This window comes from Sceloporus undulatus, chromosome 6 (assembly GCF_019175285.1).
Source record: "Sceloporus undulatus isolate JIND9_A2432 ecotype Alabama chromosome 6, SceUnd_v1.1, whole genome shotgun sequence".
Lineage (NCBI taxonomy): Eukaryota > Metazoa > Chordata > Lepidosauria > Squamata > Phrynosomatidae > Sceloporus > Sceloporus undulatus.
Window position 1 is genome coordinate 160,459,063 of NC_056527.1, and position 18,493 is coordinate 160,477,555.

Here is an 18,493-nt window from a genome sequence, read left to right on the forward strand (position 1 = left end):
CAAAATCCACCCTCACTCATTTTTACAGCAGAATTGATGTCACCTTGGAGGAGAATACGAATTTGAACTGCATGAAATGCACCACTCTGGATATGGTTTTGACTTGCCCCAACTTCCATCCCTTCCCCCTTGTTTCCCGCTCCTGTTTCTCTTGTTTGGCCTTGGTTTATATTTAAAATTAAATGGGTAATTTCTAGCATAATAAATGAAAGGGCATCTGAGGAGTCTTAAGGACTGAGTTTCAAGTAATAGAGCCAAGGAGAAACCCTGTAATTTCCAAAGGCCTTTATGTGGCATGTGGGATCTCCTGCTGGCTCTTTAAAATTACTCATTGGAAGAAATTCTGGACAGGGGAGGATTACATCTGATCATAAAGTGTGGTTTTACTGTGAAGAATAACATTGTTAAAACGCCACTTTCATAGTCATCAGAATCTGAAACAGAACAGTGTGTGTGTTTGTGTGTGTGTAAAATCTTCTATTCCAGCGCATGCACTTTGCGTCATGACAGTAAGAGACTGTGACCGTTAGGTACTTTTGTAGCTCTGCAGCGCCTTTAACCATGGAGAAGTCACAGCTTGGTTCACCTCCATCATTTGTCTAAGATTTTTCAGAGTCTTGAACTTCCTTCGGCTCTCTGAGTTGGCATATTTCATTCATCTACACCTGTTACCTCTACCACAAAAACAAAGAGCTCATCCAAATTGCCAAGTCAAATGCATGGTTTACTCTGTTTAGTTGTCATTGGTCCAAAACACACTGCAGAAATAATCCAGTTTGAGACCACTTTAACTACCCTGGCTCAGTGCTAGGCAATCCCGAGAATTTAGCTTGTTGTAGCTCTCTGACAGAGAAGGCTAAATGTCACCCAAAACTACAGTTCCCAGACTTCCCTAGCATTGTGCCAGGGCAGTTAAAGTGGTCTCAAAGCAGATTATTTCTGCAGTGTGTTTTGGATTTTAGCTTCAAATGTCAATGTTTGAAAAGATCTTTTGATAATAGTAAAAATGCATGTGAAAATGCTGTAGTGATTAAGCAAAGTTCTATGCTCAGCTGTAAATTAACCTCATGTATAAATTGAGAGCCAGTTTGGAGGCCAAAATTATGGATTTTGGTATGACCCATGGGGCATATAGCAAATGATCTAAAAGAATAAAGCAAAGGAAAACAATGCCAGAGAACTTACAAATGTCCAGCAGGCATAGATACTTATGGATGGATAAGAGAGTAAAGAGGGGGATGTGAGTGCTTCCAGGACAGATTACACTTTTGCCTTTTGCCAGGGGATGGTTCCCATAAATACATACATATGAGTTAATGTGCAGTACTTACATTGACTTGTGGATAACCCGCCTCAGGTTTTTTTGGGTCAATTTTTTGACTACAATTGCTAGACTTATACATGAATATATACAACAGTATCTCCTCTGATTTTGAAAATAAGTCAGAAAACAATCACTTAATTTGTCTCCTATGAGTGCAGTATCTCTGAAGTGGGAATAAACCAAACACTCTTGTATGTGACCAAGAAGTATTACTTGATAGTTGACGCACTTGATGCAACACAGAGTACTTAAAACTGTCCTGTTCTTGATCCTAGGCAGTAGGAACAGATGTACAGTTTGGCCCTATGAGACTCCACCAAGATCAACTTCAGGTAAGCATATTGGACATTGAGATTCTGACACCTTTGAACTCTAGGGATGTAAATCTTTGTGTTCTTCATCCTCACAAGCAAGAATGAATAATTCCTGCAGTATTCCATTCACTGGATGAGAACAGTTTAACATAGGAACAATAAATACTACATATCAAGTCTAAATAATGCAACTGCAAATAATATATATATAGTAGTAGTATAATAATATAAAAATAATAACTATAAATCAAATTTCATTGCTAGGATGGATTAAATTATTAAAATATATTTTAAATAAAATAAAGCATACTAAAGAGACCAAAATGATATATATTTAACTTTTAGATCACAAATAGTGATCACTAATATATCCAAAGAGTTGCATACCACAAAAGGAATGAAGAAGGAAGAAGAAAGAGGAGGAGGAGAGGGGAAAGAGAGAGAAAAGAGAAAAAGGAAAAGGGAGAAACGAAAAAATGAAATGTAATTTCCAGACTTATAAAGGTTCCCTCTCTACTAAAATTGTAGCTGATTCCTCATACTGGCGGTGGCCTGTGATAGGCTCAATGTAAATGTCTTGGGACCATCCTAATGGCATCTGACACCATTAACTTGTGCTAATTTTCTGCATTAGTTGGCATATTTTAGTTAACACTAGAGTTTATTTTGTCTGTGTGGATTGTAGCAGTTCAGCTTGAATGTTGTCTGTTCCTGGTGATGTATTCTTCCCAGTTTCTCTCATTGCAATTTCCACCTCTCTTTCTAGAAAATGTGGGGTTCATCTTTGTATGGTTCTTCAGCAATCAACATAGAACTCCTGATTTGCTGTATATTTCTGATGTGCTATACTTCTTCAACTTTATACTTGGTATCTTTCTCTACACACAAATGTGCGCACAGAAATTTCTGTACAATCCCTTTTTGCCACACACTGTCCATATACAGGGAGCTTTGGTATGGTGCAGCATTTTTGAGTGTTGGACTAAGACACTAGGAGACCAAGATTCAAATCCCTGCTCAGCCATGGAAAGTCACTAGATGACCTTTGGGCAAGTCACTCTTTCTCAGCCTGAAAGGAGGACAATGACAGACCACTTCTGAACAAATCTTGCTGAGCAAACCATGGTGGCATTGCCTAAGGTCATAATAAGTCCAAAAATACATGAAGGTACACAATAACAACAGTAACCTAATAATGTGCCTTCCCCGTTTCAGAGTTCTAGCACAATCTTCCCCAAGTGGTGCAGTCTTTATATTTCTGGATTGAAATCCCTGTTGTCCCTGACCATTGGCTGTGTTAGATCGGACTGATGGGAAATAGAGTCTAAACAATCTGCACAGTACTAGGTTGGAGAAGATTGCTATAGCTCAGGTAGAATCCTGCAAAGTACTTAAAATTGTGAGTGCCTCAATTTCAATGAGACTTGCATGTCTTTATATCCCTCTCTTAATTTGATTTACAAAATTTTGTGGTTTTTAAAAATAATGTTTTGTCTTGTTGTCTTTTTATCTTGAACCAGGTACTTTTAGTCTTTGCCAAAGAAGACAACCAGAGCAATGGATTCTGCTGGGCATGTGAGAAAGCAGGATTCCGGTGTAACATTGCCAAGACACCCGAATCTGCTCTTGAGTGTTTTCTGGAAAAACATCACGAAATCATTATTATTGATCACCGACATTCAAAATACTTTGATGCAGAAGCACTGTGCAGGTGAGTCTTCTTTGCCTGAGGAGAGCAGTCCATCTTCCCTCCAGATGCTCTGGAGAACAACATTCACTAGCTCTATATAGGAGAGAAATGCTCCATATTTCCCTATTTCCTCTCCAACGTGGAGATAACAAGGAGTGGACTGGAGGTTCCCCCTCCTCTGTCTGCATCTTTACTGAATGGTGAGAAGTCCAGTCCCCCAACAGTCATAAAGGCAAACTTTCACATAGGCACCATTCCCTTCTAGCTCAGTAAGAGAGAGGAGAGGCCAAGACCTGCTTTGACTCTTGCCTTATACCCAGCTGATGATTTTGGAAAAAGGTAGTCTGTTGGACTGCAACTCTCAGAATCCTCTCACAATGGCAAAAGAGGTTCATGAACCCTGTTTTTGGGAAATCCACCTCCCATTATTGATTAAAACAAGTGATATGCATTCGTTCATTCATACATTTATGGTCATAGACCAAATAAACAAGCAGTATAATATTCTGCCAATATTTCTAATCTGCTGTGTTTGTTCTTTTGATCCAGACTGCACCTGCACTGCAGAAATAATCCAGTTTGACATCGCTTTAACTGCCATGACTCAGTGCTATGGAATCCTGGGATATGTAGTTTGTTGTGGCACAAGAGCTCTCCAACAGAGAAGGTCTGAATATCTCAAAACTACAAATCCAAGAATTTCACAGCACTGAATCATGGCAGTTAAAGTGGTATCAAACTGCATTAATTCTGCAGTGTGGATGCAGCCTTAATCAGTTGTTAGGATTCAGATTCTATTTTTTTCTTTTTAGGTATCTCATGAATGAACATAAAATAAATGCAATTATCTTTCTTTCAAAAGATATTGCTGAACTTATTAACTTATTTTCATTTCTTTTTTTTCTTTATAGGTCCATTAGAACAACAAAGCCGTCAGAAAACACTGTTATTATCGGTGTCGTAAGGAGGTAAATGAGAAATATCACAGTGTTCCCAAATAAAATCATAAATGAATGCAAAGTCCATGATTGCAACAGGCCTGTAATTCTGAAATAATGGCTTGTCTCCTATGATTTTTTTAAAAAAAATAATAAATGTTAGTTGGTAGCTACTGAGTGTGAATTTTCAGGTTTGGAGACTGTGGCGGCTACACATACACGTTTTTAAAAATGGATTTCTTTTAAAGAAATGCCTCGTTTTTGTGATATCTGCACAACTGAGGCTGAGGCCACACATGATGGCAACAGGTCCTTGTGTTTGACTAGGGCAGGGGCTATTTTCGAGAGTATGAAATGCAGGTGGATCTTCCCCACCAGTAAACTGTAGCAGAAGTGGTGCCTGTCGGGGCTTTACAACTCTCTCTGGGAGAGAGTTTGGATGCAGTGCAAAGACATAGAGCATAGCTCCCTGTGCCCCATCCAAAAGGAGCATGCAAATGCACTAGCCACAATTATGTACATGTGTATCACTAACAGGATGCTGCCCAGTGACTCATTGCAATGTTACAGTTTTTCAGAAATTTACACCATTTGTAGACTATTATACAGTGATCATATTCAGATATGGAGACAGAGGAGCATGGTATGACATACAGTTCACTTTAGCTGCTGTAAGGTAGCTTCCCTCCTTGAAAATTCTTTCTCACCTAGCTCTTAGACTTTCTTGTCCCTGGACTGTTGGCAAGTAGAAAGATGATGATGTTTACTCTATGGAGTATGTTGGTTTATAGCTGTGTTTGGTGTGTGTGTGTGTGTATTATATGCATATGCGTATACTGGATAGCACTGGCCGCTGCAGATTTTTTAAAATGTAATTTTCATAGAAACCAGCAGAGTTTATAGCTGTGTGAACATAGCTGGATAACTGCCATAGCAAGTATCTCCAGGCAGCCTCTTTGGAAAGTGTCATGTGAGAGCAGATCCAGGAGTGCCATTGCAGGCTATGGATGTTAGAGATGTAATTCTTCACTGATTTTCTCCTTGAAAGAAGTAATGAGTAACTTTAGAAGCCACTTCCCACTGTGAAAAAGTCTTAGAAAACAGCACCATTAAAAAAAACTATTTGCACTTTAAGACTGTTCTTTGCAAAATCTGCATGTGGTTGCAACGTGCAGAAAATAGGGTGTTTTTTTTAAAATTCAGGAAACAGCAGAAAATGTCTTCTGTGCAAAGTAGCCAGTTGCAAGTTACATAGAATAAGTGATGAACTGCAGAGATTTCCATCAGTCCAGGATTATTCTCTCAACACTCAAGGAACACATCTTTTTGAACGTTTTCAAATATTCTTTCCATCCCTCATGAATGTCAGTATGACTAATTGGGGGACAACCATTTTTCATTTGATGTTATACTTTTGAGTTATTAGATTTTTGTATTTCTTTATTAGGGGTGTGTGTGTGTGTGTGTGTGTGTGTAAGTCACTTAGGTTTGTACAAAGGGGTTACTATGTAGGCATATTTCTGATGGGGATGATGATGTGTGGCATCTTGCTATTTTTCCTCTTTTCTTTTTAAGACATGCAGAACGTGAAGAATCCTCAGTATTACCCTTCCTTTCTGCTGGTTTCACAAGAGTAAGCATATTTATATACTTTATGTTAGCCTGGTGGTTCTTAACCTGTGATCCATGGATCCCCGGGGTTCACAATGTCCTTACAGGGGGTCTGCAGGGCCTCAGAGGGTTTATTTGCCATTCCTGCCTCTTTCACCACCTGCCCTCCCATAATCCTAGTAGCCATGCTGGCTGGAGGTGAGCTTTGGAAGTTGTAGTCCAAAAAATAACCTTTTTAGCTTCTTTACTGAGATGTGACAATCCCAGATTAATTTTGTAAATGCCTGGAAACTGCTGCATTTCTCCACTTCTTGGACAACTATGTAAATGTTGACAATCATATTTGTGTGATGAGTAGCAACTGGGAATTAATGGATCATGATGCAGATCCATGTCAGTTTCATATCTTTGCTCAGCATTTTATTCTTCTTCCATTAGTTTGTTCTTGTTTCCCCATTAATCTACAATTAAAAAAAAAAACACACAGAAAATCCACATTAGCTTTGAGCATATTTCTTCCCACATTACATGTTTGTACATTAGGATCATGTTGGTTAGTTAAAAACCCAAGTAAATCCAGTGACTTAGCTACTGGAAGGTTAGTTACTAAGTTACTGAAAAGCAGGGAAATCCCATTCATTCAATGGGTCTACTTTAATTGGGACTAACAATGGAATTTAGGCCATTATCTTTTAAAATATGAGACTCTGCATGGTGTAGTGGTTTGAGTGTTGGATTAAGACTCTGGGAGACCAAGGTTTGAATCCTCACTCAACCATGGAAACCCAGTTGGTTATCTTGGGCAAGTCATACTCTCTCAGCCTCAGAGGAAGACAGTGGCAAACCTCCTCAGAATAACTATTGCCAAGCAAACCATGTGATAGGGTCACCTTAGGATCACTATAAGTTGGAATTGACTTGAAGGCACATAGCAAGATAAAAGAACCTCTAATATACGGACTTTTGTATGCACTGATCCTGAAATGTGCCTTTTTATATGCAGCTTAGCTTAAAGCAAACATGACTGTGCATTTGACCCATTTTTGAGGCAATAACTATATCACACCCCTTGATGAACTGCAAAACTAGAAGGATAACTACATTGTGATCCACATTTGTTTCAGGAAATATAAGATGGTTCTGTTTGCTGGATATAACTCCCTTGTTGCAACAGCTCCACTGTTGGTCCATTTCTGGGCACAAGTCAAAGTGCTGATTATGACCTTATAAAGCGTTATACAGCCAGGATATTTGAAAATCTTTATCTCCCTGTATGTAGGCATTATTTCAAATGAAGGAACTGAGAAAACCATCTCTGATTATTCCTTGCCTAAAAAAAATCCTGTGTAAGCCAACAGATGACTTTAAGGCACATAGACATACATATGAGTCTCTTTGAGCTCTAAGATCTTCAGGAGAGGCCCTTCTCTCTGTGCCACTACCTTCCCCAGCAAATTTGTTGGGAACAAGGGAAAGGGCCTTTTCATTAGTTGCTCCCAGAACTCCCTCCCAAGGATGGTTAGGATTGCTCTCCTTCTATTGACAAGTGAAAACTTTCCTATTCATAGAATCATAAAATTCTATTTCATCAGGCTTTATGAACAAGCAAGGGAGTAATTCTGACATTTTTTACTTTGTGTGTGTATTATTATTTTTTTACAGAGATATGTAGAAAATCCCAATATCATGGCCTGTTACAATGAACTCATTCAGCTGGAATTTGGAGAAGTGCGGACACAATTTAAACTAAGGTAATTTTATCTTACCATTGCCATTAAAGGCCCCATTCACACTTATGTTTTTGTGCTGAGTAGATCTGGGGAGATTCAATGATGCAATCCCAAATCAAAGTCCCCACTGTGATACCCCAATCGAATCTCTCCGTGGCAGTTTAACCCTGTTGGAGTTCACATTGCCATTAGTAGCAATTTAAAATGGAGCTGCCATTTTGGTCGTTCTCACTTGTTTTTTAAACTGCCAATCAAATGATGTGCACGTACGTCACACTGTTTGGGCAAATTCCCTCCCCCCCCCACATCAGCCTCGGAGGATGGCGATGGCTAGCCCCTCTGAAGAAACATTGCTAAGAAATCGTGGGATAGGTTTGCCTTCGAGGAAGTCACACTCTCTCAGGCAAGAAACCCCCACGGATTTAAATGCGGAGTATAATAAGTATCTCTCTCCCCCATGTCTTCCTTCCCCTTAGGGAAAACTATGCATCTCCTGAAGGCAATGTAGCACCCAGGCATCCCACCGAGTTTCGAGGGGACTGAGAGGAGAGGGAGAGAACTGCAGTGTTGCTGTCCCTTCTGCCTGAGGAAAAGAAGGAGGGAGAAAGTGGTTTTTAAAAAGAAAAGAAAAAAGATCTAGGATCCTTTTTTTAAGTACACTTAAATGTTCCTGGGAGAAGTGCCTCCCTGGCTTTGGCTTTGGCTGGCAGGGAGAGAGCAAAGGGGTGGGCATGATCCGACCCCTGTGCATTAACCCCTCCCTTCCTCGGCACTGAATTGAATCAACAGCAAGTTCCCATTTGTGGCTGGTAGAAAAAGACTGGCTCTTTTCAAAAGAACCTCTAAAATCCCCATTTCCAAAAAGCCCAAGTGAAGGGGGATTTACACCAGGCAACTGTTGTATTCGGGCCAGAAAAAGTTGGCGCAAATGTGAATGACCCCAATTTAAACTGTTTTCCAAACCGGTTTAAAACATAGTGTGGACGACCCCAAAGATGCCAGCCCTCACCAGGACAAGAAAGAGGTCATTCTGGTGCCATGCACTGTTCCCCGTTCTAGTGGACAGCTGAAGGTAGTGACTTAGAAGTTGGGATGTAAATTGCTGTCAGAATTCTTCTCATCCCTGAAGAAGGATGGAAATATATTTACTGTTCTCCCGGCAGGTGAAGTGTGAGAAAATTAAAACACAGGGCAGAGGTCACCCATTCCAATTGGGGCAGGAATTCCCATTTGAAATTCAATGTTCTGGTTGGTTTTATTGTTTTATTGCTTCAGTACTAAGTTGAGCAGTTAAACAGCAGGGATGCAATTGAGCCTGTCTCTCACATAGGTCTAACTTTGTTGTTGTGTGCCTTCAAGTCATTTCTGACGTATGGCAACTCTAAGACAAACCTATCACAGGGTTTAGTCGAAGGTTTTCATAGCCGGCATCCATAGTTTTTTGTGGGTTTTTCGGGCTATGTGGCCATGTTCTAGAAGTGTTTATTCCTACTCTGCTCACTAACCTTCCTGCTATATATACCCAACTCTCTTCCATGCCAGCATTCTCTGAAGATGCCAGCCACAGATGCTGGCGAAACGTTAGGAATAAATCCTTCTTCTTCATAGTCACATAGCCCAAAAAAACCCCATCAAAAACTATGGATGCCAGCCATGAAAGCCTTTGATTTCACATTAGAGTACAAGACTTAACTACACCTGCGAGAACTTTATGACCCACCAGTCGATGGAGGATTTTGGCCTTGTTCTCCAAGTATTGCAATGGTTGCTTGATTGCCAACTTCAGGCTCTTGGGATTGGTTTCATTACACATACCAGAACAAAGCATATGTTTACAAACCTGTACATCGCTCTGTGCTTTCTTCATAAGCCAGGCATAAACCAGGAGTGGAATCATTTTGTTGCTGCTTTTGTTAAATATTCTGTCTCTGTGTGTGTGTGCATGTGCATAGGTCCCTTCAAGTTGGCTGTTTTACCACTTCCTTCTCCTACAGCACCTGGCATTCCTTGGCAGTCTGCCATCCAAGTACTAAGTAGGGTTGACCCTGCTTAAATTCCTAGATCAGACAGGATCTGCTGCCTTTGTTAAATACTAGGGCATCAGAAATCCTTTCCAATCCCTGGAAACTACAAAGGGGGCCATAGCTCAAGAGAAGGCCATGGCCTGAACAGGGGCACGCCACAATGCATCATTTTGTTGCTTTTCCTATTTCTTTCTCTACAGAAAAGTCATGTGGCACAGGTCTCACACGTCTGCTTCTTATTTCCCTTTTATTTTCAGGGCTTGTAATTCAATATTTACAGCACTGGAGAAAAGTCAGGAGGCCATTGAGATTACAAGTGAAGACCATGTAATACAGGTTTGTTCTGCTTATTTTTATGAATGTCGGTTGTTTTTCTTTGGGTATGTATAACTTAGTTCCAGTTCACAGTGTTATTTGGACATTATATATTTGCATGTGTCTATCTGTAATGGAATCTTGGTTTTCTTGAGTCTGTGCATATTTTCCACTGTTAGCTTAAGCACTTTCTGATTTAAATAACACTTATAATGAACAAACATTGATTAGAATAGCATTTGTGTTCATGGAGAAACATACTTACAAAACTTTATGGCCTTTTGTATTTAATTCAGAGTTAATATGACACAGGCTTTGTTTCTTTTGCTGCTTTGAAGATTAGGCATAAACTTTTTGAAGAGGGAGGCAGAATAGCAGTGAGTTGTATAAATGATGTCTTTCAAATGGTAATATTTTATTTAACTTTGGAGAGTGGAGATATAGAAGGCTTTAAAGCACTGGGGATGCAGGAGAAATTTGTCAGTTCCAAATATTTGTATGAGGTTACTGAGCACAATCAGGAAAATATCTGTATCCCAAAATTTGCATTTTATAGTATTCTGCAGTGCAGATCAAAACTCAGAAACATACTGAAAAATACACCTTCATAGCCACAAATTCTGGTTGTGAATTCACCCATACACACCAATGCCATCGTATATAATCGGACTTGAGCATCCATGGATTTTATACAGATCTATGGAGTTTCCTGGAAGGAAACCCCAGTGGATTCCAAGGGACCACTGTATATGAAGGAATCAAATGCAAAGGTCTACATCATAGAGAAAGTGTGTATTTAATTATTTAGATCCTGTCTGTCTCCTGGCATACAACCCATAGCAGCTAAATATGTCCAAAAATAGGTACCAAAGGGAAAACGCAAACAAAAATGCCTGTGAATCTTTTGCATGGCTATTTCTTGCATGAATTTTGCCATGTTTACAAACTGATTTGTAAACCTGTAAAGTTACAGGTTTTAGTGAAACTGAAATTCATTGATTTTTCCTTTCATAATTATAACTCAACAAACTGAATGCAGGGTATCATCCAAGTGTTACGGTCTGTTGGAAGCTCTGTACTCTTATGTTAGCATTACTATTAACAAAGTAAGATGTCGCTGCCCCTTTGTTGTCCTGTTATTTTATGCTTTCACGTTTTATGTTGATGTTCTGTGATTGATCTGATCAAGGAATCAGTCTAACAAAGGTTGCAGCTCTGGACCTGAATCCTATAAGTTAGTCCTAACTAGAGTACATCCACTGAATCAATTATTGTATCATTATTATTATCAACACACAGGTAAAATGAATGGCTTCAACTGGTCTACTCTAGCTGGGATTAATAATAGGATTTGAGCCATGAACACACTTACTATGAAGTAAGGTCTATTGGACCCAAACATCTGAGCAAACCCAAATAGATATGCTCTGAAATGTCAGTTCACTACTGTGATACTGGAAGACCAGGGTTCAAATCCTTGCATGGACATGGAAAACCACTGGGTAGCCACGGCACATTATACACTCTCATCCTCAGAGAAAGGCAACAAATCTTTCCAAGAAAACTCAATTACAGGTTTGCCTTAGGCTACCATACATTGGAAACAATGCGAAAGCACACAACAACAACCTGTGATGGTTTAGAAAATTGTACATATCTGTTCCTTCCGATTTTCTAATATATTTTATTCTGTATTGTGGGATGAGATGCTTTTTTTAATCAACTTTTTTTGTTAGGAATAGAACAGAGAAAATAATTTTATATGAACCTGAGAAATTCACAGGAAGATTTAAAATGGGATGAATGGCCAGTGAATCTGTGATTTTCTGTTATCATTTTAGTTTCACTGAAATGCCTTTTTCAAATTTCACAGTATGTAAATTCTGCATTTGAAACAATGATGGGCTATCAAAAAGGAGAATTAATAGGAAAGGAACTAACAGAAGTGCCTACAAATGAAAAAAAAGCTGATTTCCTTGATACTATTAATTCTTGCATCAAAATAGAAAAGGTAAGAACGTTCCTTTATAATTTTGCATCGCTTTAACATTAACAGTGCATCAGTGGATAATGTGGGCCTTGAGCCTCTGTCACATAGCTAAACTTGGGAAGAATGTGACAAATCGTGACCCCCCAGATATTGATGAATGACATCTCCCAGCATTCCTCATGATTGACTATGTTGGCTAAAGCTGATAGGAGTTGCAGTCCAACAAGATCTGGATGATCATGTTTGTCTACCCCATCTTAAACTGACCAACTTTAGTCACTGAAGTAATGATAAAATTCATTCACTTTGAATGGCTGCCTGAAGTCACTGCAAGTTAAGTAGGCCAGAAATGTAACATAAAATGCCATCTTTACATTTAGTTCTGCATATACAGTAAGTGTGTCTGAATTGTACATCTAAAATGTAGATAGATAAATATTTACTACAGTCACAGACCAGCATAAGAGTAACAAAACAAGAGAGTTCATAAAAGAAATAAAAATAAATATATTTAAAAATACAAATACAGGTAATCGTCTATCTGTCAAAGAAACAGAGTCCAGCTAATCCTAACAAAGCCCAGCCAGAATTCAATTACTAATCCGCAGTGCAAGTCATCACCTGTTGTATTTAAATTGCTTCTGCACAAATTTTAGCTACTTTATGTGTTATAGTAGGATTAATGTCTGAAAACAGCAAAGAAACAAAATACTGTTCTGAACATCCTGGATGTTTGTGGAGTATTGACAAAATAAGCTCAGTATGTAGGTCTCTATAGTATAGACACTGAAAAAGTACATGTTCCAGTGATTCTGTTAGACTGGAATCACAGGACCAGTGTCTTTCCAGATATGGGATCTTCTTATAGCGTCCTTCAAATATCTCACAAAACTACAAATTCCAGAATTCTGTAACACTGAGCCATGGCAGTTAAAGTGGTGCCAAACTGCATTATTTCTGCAGATCTCAGCCATGTTCAAAATATTGCCATGCTCTCCAACTGCTTTGACATGGCTGCTTCCCCCTGTACACAGAAAGTGCAACCCAGAATCCTCAACAATACCTTGGTCTATGGCATGTTCTCCAGAATAGGGTAGCTTTACTGTGCCATGGAGTGCAAAAGACCATTGCTGTTTCTTAGAGGAAGAAAGTAGTCATTGTAGTGCTGGCACAGACAGTAAGAGAGAGGGTCGCCACTTCAAAGATATGCATTTGTCACAGCATACGTGTGGCCCTGTCTGAGTCAGATGTGGTGGTGGATGCCATTTTAAGAAGTACAAAGATGTTGATGCTACGCTTGTTGAAGATGCTACAATTAATCACAGGGACTACGCACATCTAGGCATTGATGAATGCAGAAGACGATGCAAAGAAGGAATGACTCATGGAGTTTATGTATCAAAGGCATGATCTGTAAAGAAAATGCTGTGGTTGCCATTTGCATCTGGCCATGAACATAAGTGACACACTCTTCCCAGGAGTGTGTTTGAATATATTGAAGAAACAAAGGCTAAAATGACATGGTTTTGCACTATTGGGAAAGTGTATTTGATGTTAACTGGGTTTCATTATGGTTCTGTGGCATTTGTTCTTTTTATTATACATAATTCAGAATGTGGAGCATTTTGGGACTGTCAGAATCCCACAGCCCACATGATTGCTAAACTTTCTGGTTGGAGGATTCTGACAGTTGCAGTTCAAAAAGTAACTTTGCCAGGCTCTAGTATAGCTAACTGTCTGTCTACCTAATGATATAAAACTAACACTGCCTCCAGTCCCAGTGGTATATAGACATATAGTAATTATGATAACTAGTAGTAGATTACTAGCCTATAACTATCATAATGACTAGTAGCCACTTATGTATTTACCCTCTTTCAAAAGGAATCCTTCTCATTTGGGGGTTCAAACTGTGACAACCGCAGTGTGTGAATTGCTTGGCTGTAAATCTATGTGCATCCTCCTTTATTCCAAAGTGCGTCTCACATGAGTCAGTCTTTTTATATTATGTACAGATTGTGGGCTGCATTAGTGTGATCATATTTCTGAACAGCCATGAACATTCAAAAGTGCTCTATCAAAGCTAAATAGCATTAGAATCATAGAGTTGGAAGAGATCCCAAGGGCCATCTAGTCCAACCCCCTGCCATGCAGTCATTCACAATCAAAGCACCCCAACAGATGGCCATGCAGCCTCTGTTTAAAGACCTCGAAAGAAGGAGACTCCACCACTGTCCAAGGAAGTGTGTGTCACTGTTGAACAGCCTTTACTGTCAGGAAGTTCCTCCTAATGTTGAGGTGGAATCTCTTTTCCTATAGCTTCCATCCATTGTTCCATGTTCTAGTCTCTGGAGCAGCAGAAAACAAGCTTGTTCCATCCTCAATTTGACACCCCTTCAAATACTTAAACAGGGCTAGCATATCACCTCTTAACCGTCTCTTCTCCAGGCTAAACATACCCAGCTCCCTAAGTCTCTCCTCATAATGCATGGTTTCCAGACCTTTCACCATTTTGGTCACCCTCCTCTGAACCCGCTTTAGCTTGTCAGCATCCTTTTTGAATTGTGGTGTGAATTGTGGTCTGAACAAGTAGAGACAATGGGTTTCCTTACACAGAAAATTTCCATACCTGGCTGAATCACTGCTCAAATGTCACTCAAACATCCCTCAAAGGTGGAGGAAGCGCATGTATCTGGAAGCCAGGCATGCTTCCTCAATCATCATGGAAACGTTGCTCCCTCTAGCATTTCTGAATTATCTCAAGGGGAGTGAATTTCCTATGAATGCTAACCTCACTCACAAGGACAAAGGAGCAGTAAAAACAGCCCTGAAGGGGTGGCCTCCAGTCACCGCTTCCTCAATCTTATGCATGGCCCCGATCTGGCCTTCTGAGAGTGCAAAATGGAACTGCAAAAATCTGCTCCTTTTTGTGCCCTCGAAAGGGCACCATAGCCACAGCACCATGGCTATATGGTGCCCCTTTGGCGCTGCGTCATCTGGATGCAAGGCGGCCTTTGTGGCCAGTCTGTATAGCCCCAAAGTCTTTTTCCAAGCAGCATTCCTGGAAAGCCACCTTCATTACCATAGATAGCATAGCTCTTCTACATCTAGACACATCTCATGAAAAAGAGGGGAAAAAAAAGGGGGGGTGCTGTTAGGGATGTACAAACCATGAGTCAAAAAAGACCAGAATGCCAAGAATGAGCTAAATTATTCAGAGGTTCAATATCCTGGCATCTTTGCAGAATAACATGTTTTGCATGTTTGTGTATGCTTAGACATTCATGTGGAAAAGCTGAAAGAGAGGATCTTTGATCAAAGCAGACTTCTTCCAAAAGGAAATAAATGGATCAGCTATTAGATAAATACGTATTAAGAATTGGCAGAATATATGAGCATGGAGTTCAGCCAAGAGAGAGAGAGAGTATGCTTTAAAGATGGCCTGCATGCTTTGAGTGTTGTTCTTACATGACCTTGAATCCCATCTACAGGAATGGCAAGGAACATACTACACCAAAAAGAAAAATGGAGAGAGCATACAACAAAATGTGAAGATAATACCTGTGATTGGACAGGGAGGGTAAGCCTGAAAATCAAAACATAGTATTGATGTGTGACCTAGCAAGGGATTGTACATTTAAAAAATAACAAATAAATCTGAATGTATTTATGAAGAATAACTTCTTATCAAGTACCAACTCAGGAATCTGGAGGGATTCAAATGCTTTAAAAGAGGGAGATTGTGGCTCTCGTTGCAAAGGAGAATGCGTTTTCCAGTGATTTAAGTGGGGACTGTTTCTCTCCTTCTGAAAGGTTTGCCATCTGTTATCTTGCCCTTTCTGTTCATCTGTTCTTGATCTTTGTGCTCTTCTCTCCTTTTATTCCCTTTTCATCTGAGACACAGCCTCCAAAATATTGTTAAAGCATAATTCATGTACTAATAGTGATCTTAATTCTCCAAGAGCTAGCACCCCTCCCAACATACTTTATAGTCCCAAAGCTGCCTCATACAGGCCTTCCATGTTTTAGCATGAAAGGGCAGGATTGGAGAAGATCTAGTTACCTTATCCATAGCCAAACACATAGATCTGTGGAGGTCCTCTGCAGGTCTTAGCACTTCTGTAATCATTCTGTGTTTGGCAGGATTCATACCAGACAATTCTCAATCCTGCCGTCTCACATTGAACTTTATCACACAATGAAAACTGTGGAAAAGCAGGGGTTTAAACTGTCATTATCCTGTGAAAGTGACGTGAACGCACTGAAAATTTTGATACGACGTTGCAATTTAAAGAGGACATATCCCTGCAATAACCATATTGTTTCTGGTTATTACCTGGTAATTGCTAGAATATGTCCTCTTTAATTGTGATGTGTGTGAAAATCTTCCCGCAATCGCACAACTTTCCCAGGATAATGATAGTTTAAACCCCTGATTTTCTCCCTGATTTCCCTTGGTGTGATAAAGTAAGTTGGGAAGGAGGCTTTGGGTGCTATACAAAGAGAATGGGAATACCAACCCTAGCAGTGCCTAGAAAGTCAGATCTGCATGTTTGAACCTGAATTTTGGCCATTGTCTTCCTGTTTGGCTGCAATCCTACAATGTCTCAGGTAGATATTCTTCCAAAGTACTGCTGCCTGAGCAATTTTGATCAGGGATCAAGCTGTGCAGCTTTTATACATAAAGTGTCTGTTATACAACTATTACAGTAGAGGTGAAAAAAAGAATCACTTGGCCCATTCATGACAGCCTCTCTGTTAACTCCCTAAATAAATACTGTATTTCAGTATTAAGCTTGTTAGCTACAACAGCACACAAGATATAAAGAGGTACGTTTAGTGAATGGAGCTCATTTTTCATTTCCTGGGAAGATCAAGTGCTCTGATTCCATCTGAAGTCAGTTTGAGTGTATTTTGTAAGCCTTTCATATCTAATAGGATAAAGCTGTGGGGAGGGAGCAATACTAGTTTAGGGACTTTCTTGAAGACATACTGTTACTCTCCTTTACTGTGCTGCATTTTCTTAGAAGGATGTGCAGAAAGTGCCATTAGAAATTTTGATATGGGATGAGAGAGAAAAGGTTTCAGTTAAAATTAATTTGCTCCCTTAATTTCACTCAAAATATGTTATTTTAATTGCTAAATACCAACAGTGGTATTTCAAGTTTCTTTCAAGTTCATTAATTCTAATGAATGATATTTTTCATTAAATTACTCTGTCACTTTGCGGAGTAATTTTGGAATAAAGTGGAGATATTCTTGGCTATTTTTAGTAATTTTAAACAGTTTTAGTTTTAAAAGTGTTACTTTAACTGTGTTCTAATAATGATTAACATAACTCATAAATGCTATGTTTCCTCTTAATATTTTACAGTTAAGAAAATAATTTTCTTTAAATATTTAATGTTAATGTGTTCACATAAAGGCTGTTGTTTCTAAGTTCTGGTGTAATCCATTGAAGGAGTTTGAACTTTCATGGTGGGGGTTGGTATGTTTTGTTTTTAAAAGTTTCAAATCTAAGAGAATCTGAGCTGAAATTTGAGGTGCCAAAATATGTTATTGTCCAATTTTTCCCCTACAGAAAAATTAGACACTATGTGTCACTTAGTAGACCATGCAATGACAACAAGGTAAGCGGAAAAGGTGACATAACTTAATTGATAGCACGAGAAAGTGCTTCCCGTCTTAGCATCCTGATTGATTTTGTATTTTTCCTTCATGATTTGCAGGTTGAAAGAGTCTGTGAACGTGTTCAAGCAGAGTCCCAGACAGGTACAGTTCTACAGTTTGCCTTCTGTATCCATGGATTCTTTACAAATTCAACCATCCACAGCTTGCAAATACTCAAAAATATATAAATTCCAAAAAGCAAACCTTGATTTCAAACCTTGATTTTATGTAGGGGACACCATTTTACTATGCCACTGTATTTAATGGGACTTCACCATCCACGGATTTTGGTATCCATGAGTAGGCCAGGAACCGATCCTCAGCCAATACTAAGGGCCCACTGTACAAGTTTATAAAAAGAAAATCTGTCACATGTTCATGTAAAAATTCAGCTTGTTTTGTATATACAGTGCACCCACATTATACGCGGGCACACCATACGTGGCTTCCAACATACGCTGGAAGCTGCGCCGGAAAAAAAGGCTCAGCACCCTGGAAGGAATAATGGGGCACGCCGTGGGCACAAGCTCCATTACTTCTTACAGGGCTTGAGCTTACGCATTTTTTCTCTTGCGCGGGGGGGGGGATCCAGAATGGATCCCTCACGTAAGAGAAAGGCTCACTGTATGTACTTGTATTTAATATATCAGAGCTAGCATGATGTGGTGGTTTGAGCATTGAACTATGACCCTGGGGACCAGGATTTGCAGCCCACTCCTCCATGGAAACCCACTGGTTGACCTCTCAACTTCAGAGGAAGGCAAAGGCAAATCCCTTCTGAGCAAATCTTGCCAAGAAGACCCTGTGATAGGTTCCCCTTAGTTTCGCCATAAGTCAGAAATAACTTGAAGACATCCAACAACAATTTTAATGTAGAATTATTTTAT

General features: G+C 39.5%; 1 protein-coding gene across 1 annotated transcript in view; it reads left to right on the forward strand.

Annotated features, from left to right (window-relative positions):
• The window catches only part of PDE8A (phosphodiesterase 8A), a 124,125-nt gene that overhangs the window by 83,318 nt on the left and 22,314 nt on the right, over positions 1-18,493 (forward strand). Inside the window, exons 2-11 of the mRNA XM_042474406.1 lie at positions 1,600-1,656; positions 3,159-3,349; positions 4,240-4,296; positions 5,842-5,899; positions 7,540-7,628; positions 9,889-9,967; positions 11,820-11,957; positions 15,428-15,516; positions 17,518-17,566; positions 17,666-17,708. Of these exons, the coding sequence (XP_042330340.1) occupies positions 1,600-1,656; positions 3,159-3,349; positions 4,240-4,296; positions 5,842-5,899; positions 7,540-7,628; positions 9,889-9,967; positions 11,820-11,957; positions 15,428-15,516; positions 17,518-17,566; positions 17,666-17,708 (850 nt within the window). The remainder of the gene's footprint in view (positions 1-1,599; positions 1,657-3,158; positions 3,350-4,239; positions 4,297-5,841; positions 5,900-7,539; positions 7,629-9,888; positions 9,968-11,819; positions 11,958-15,427; positions 15,517-17,517; positions 17,567-17,665; positions 17,709-18,493) is intronic.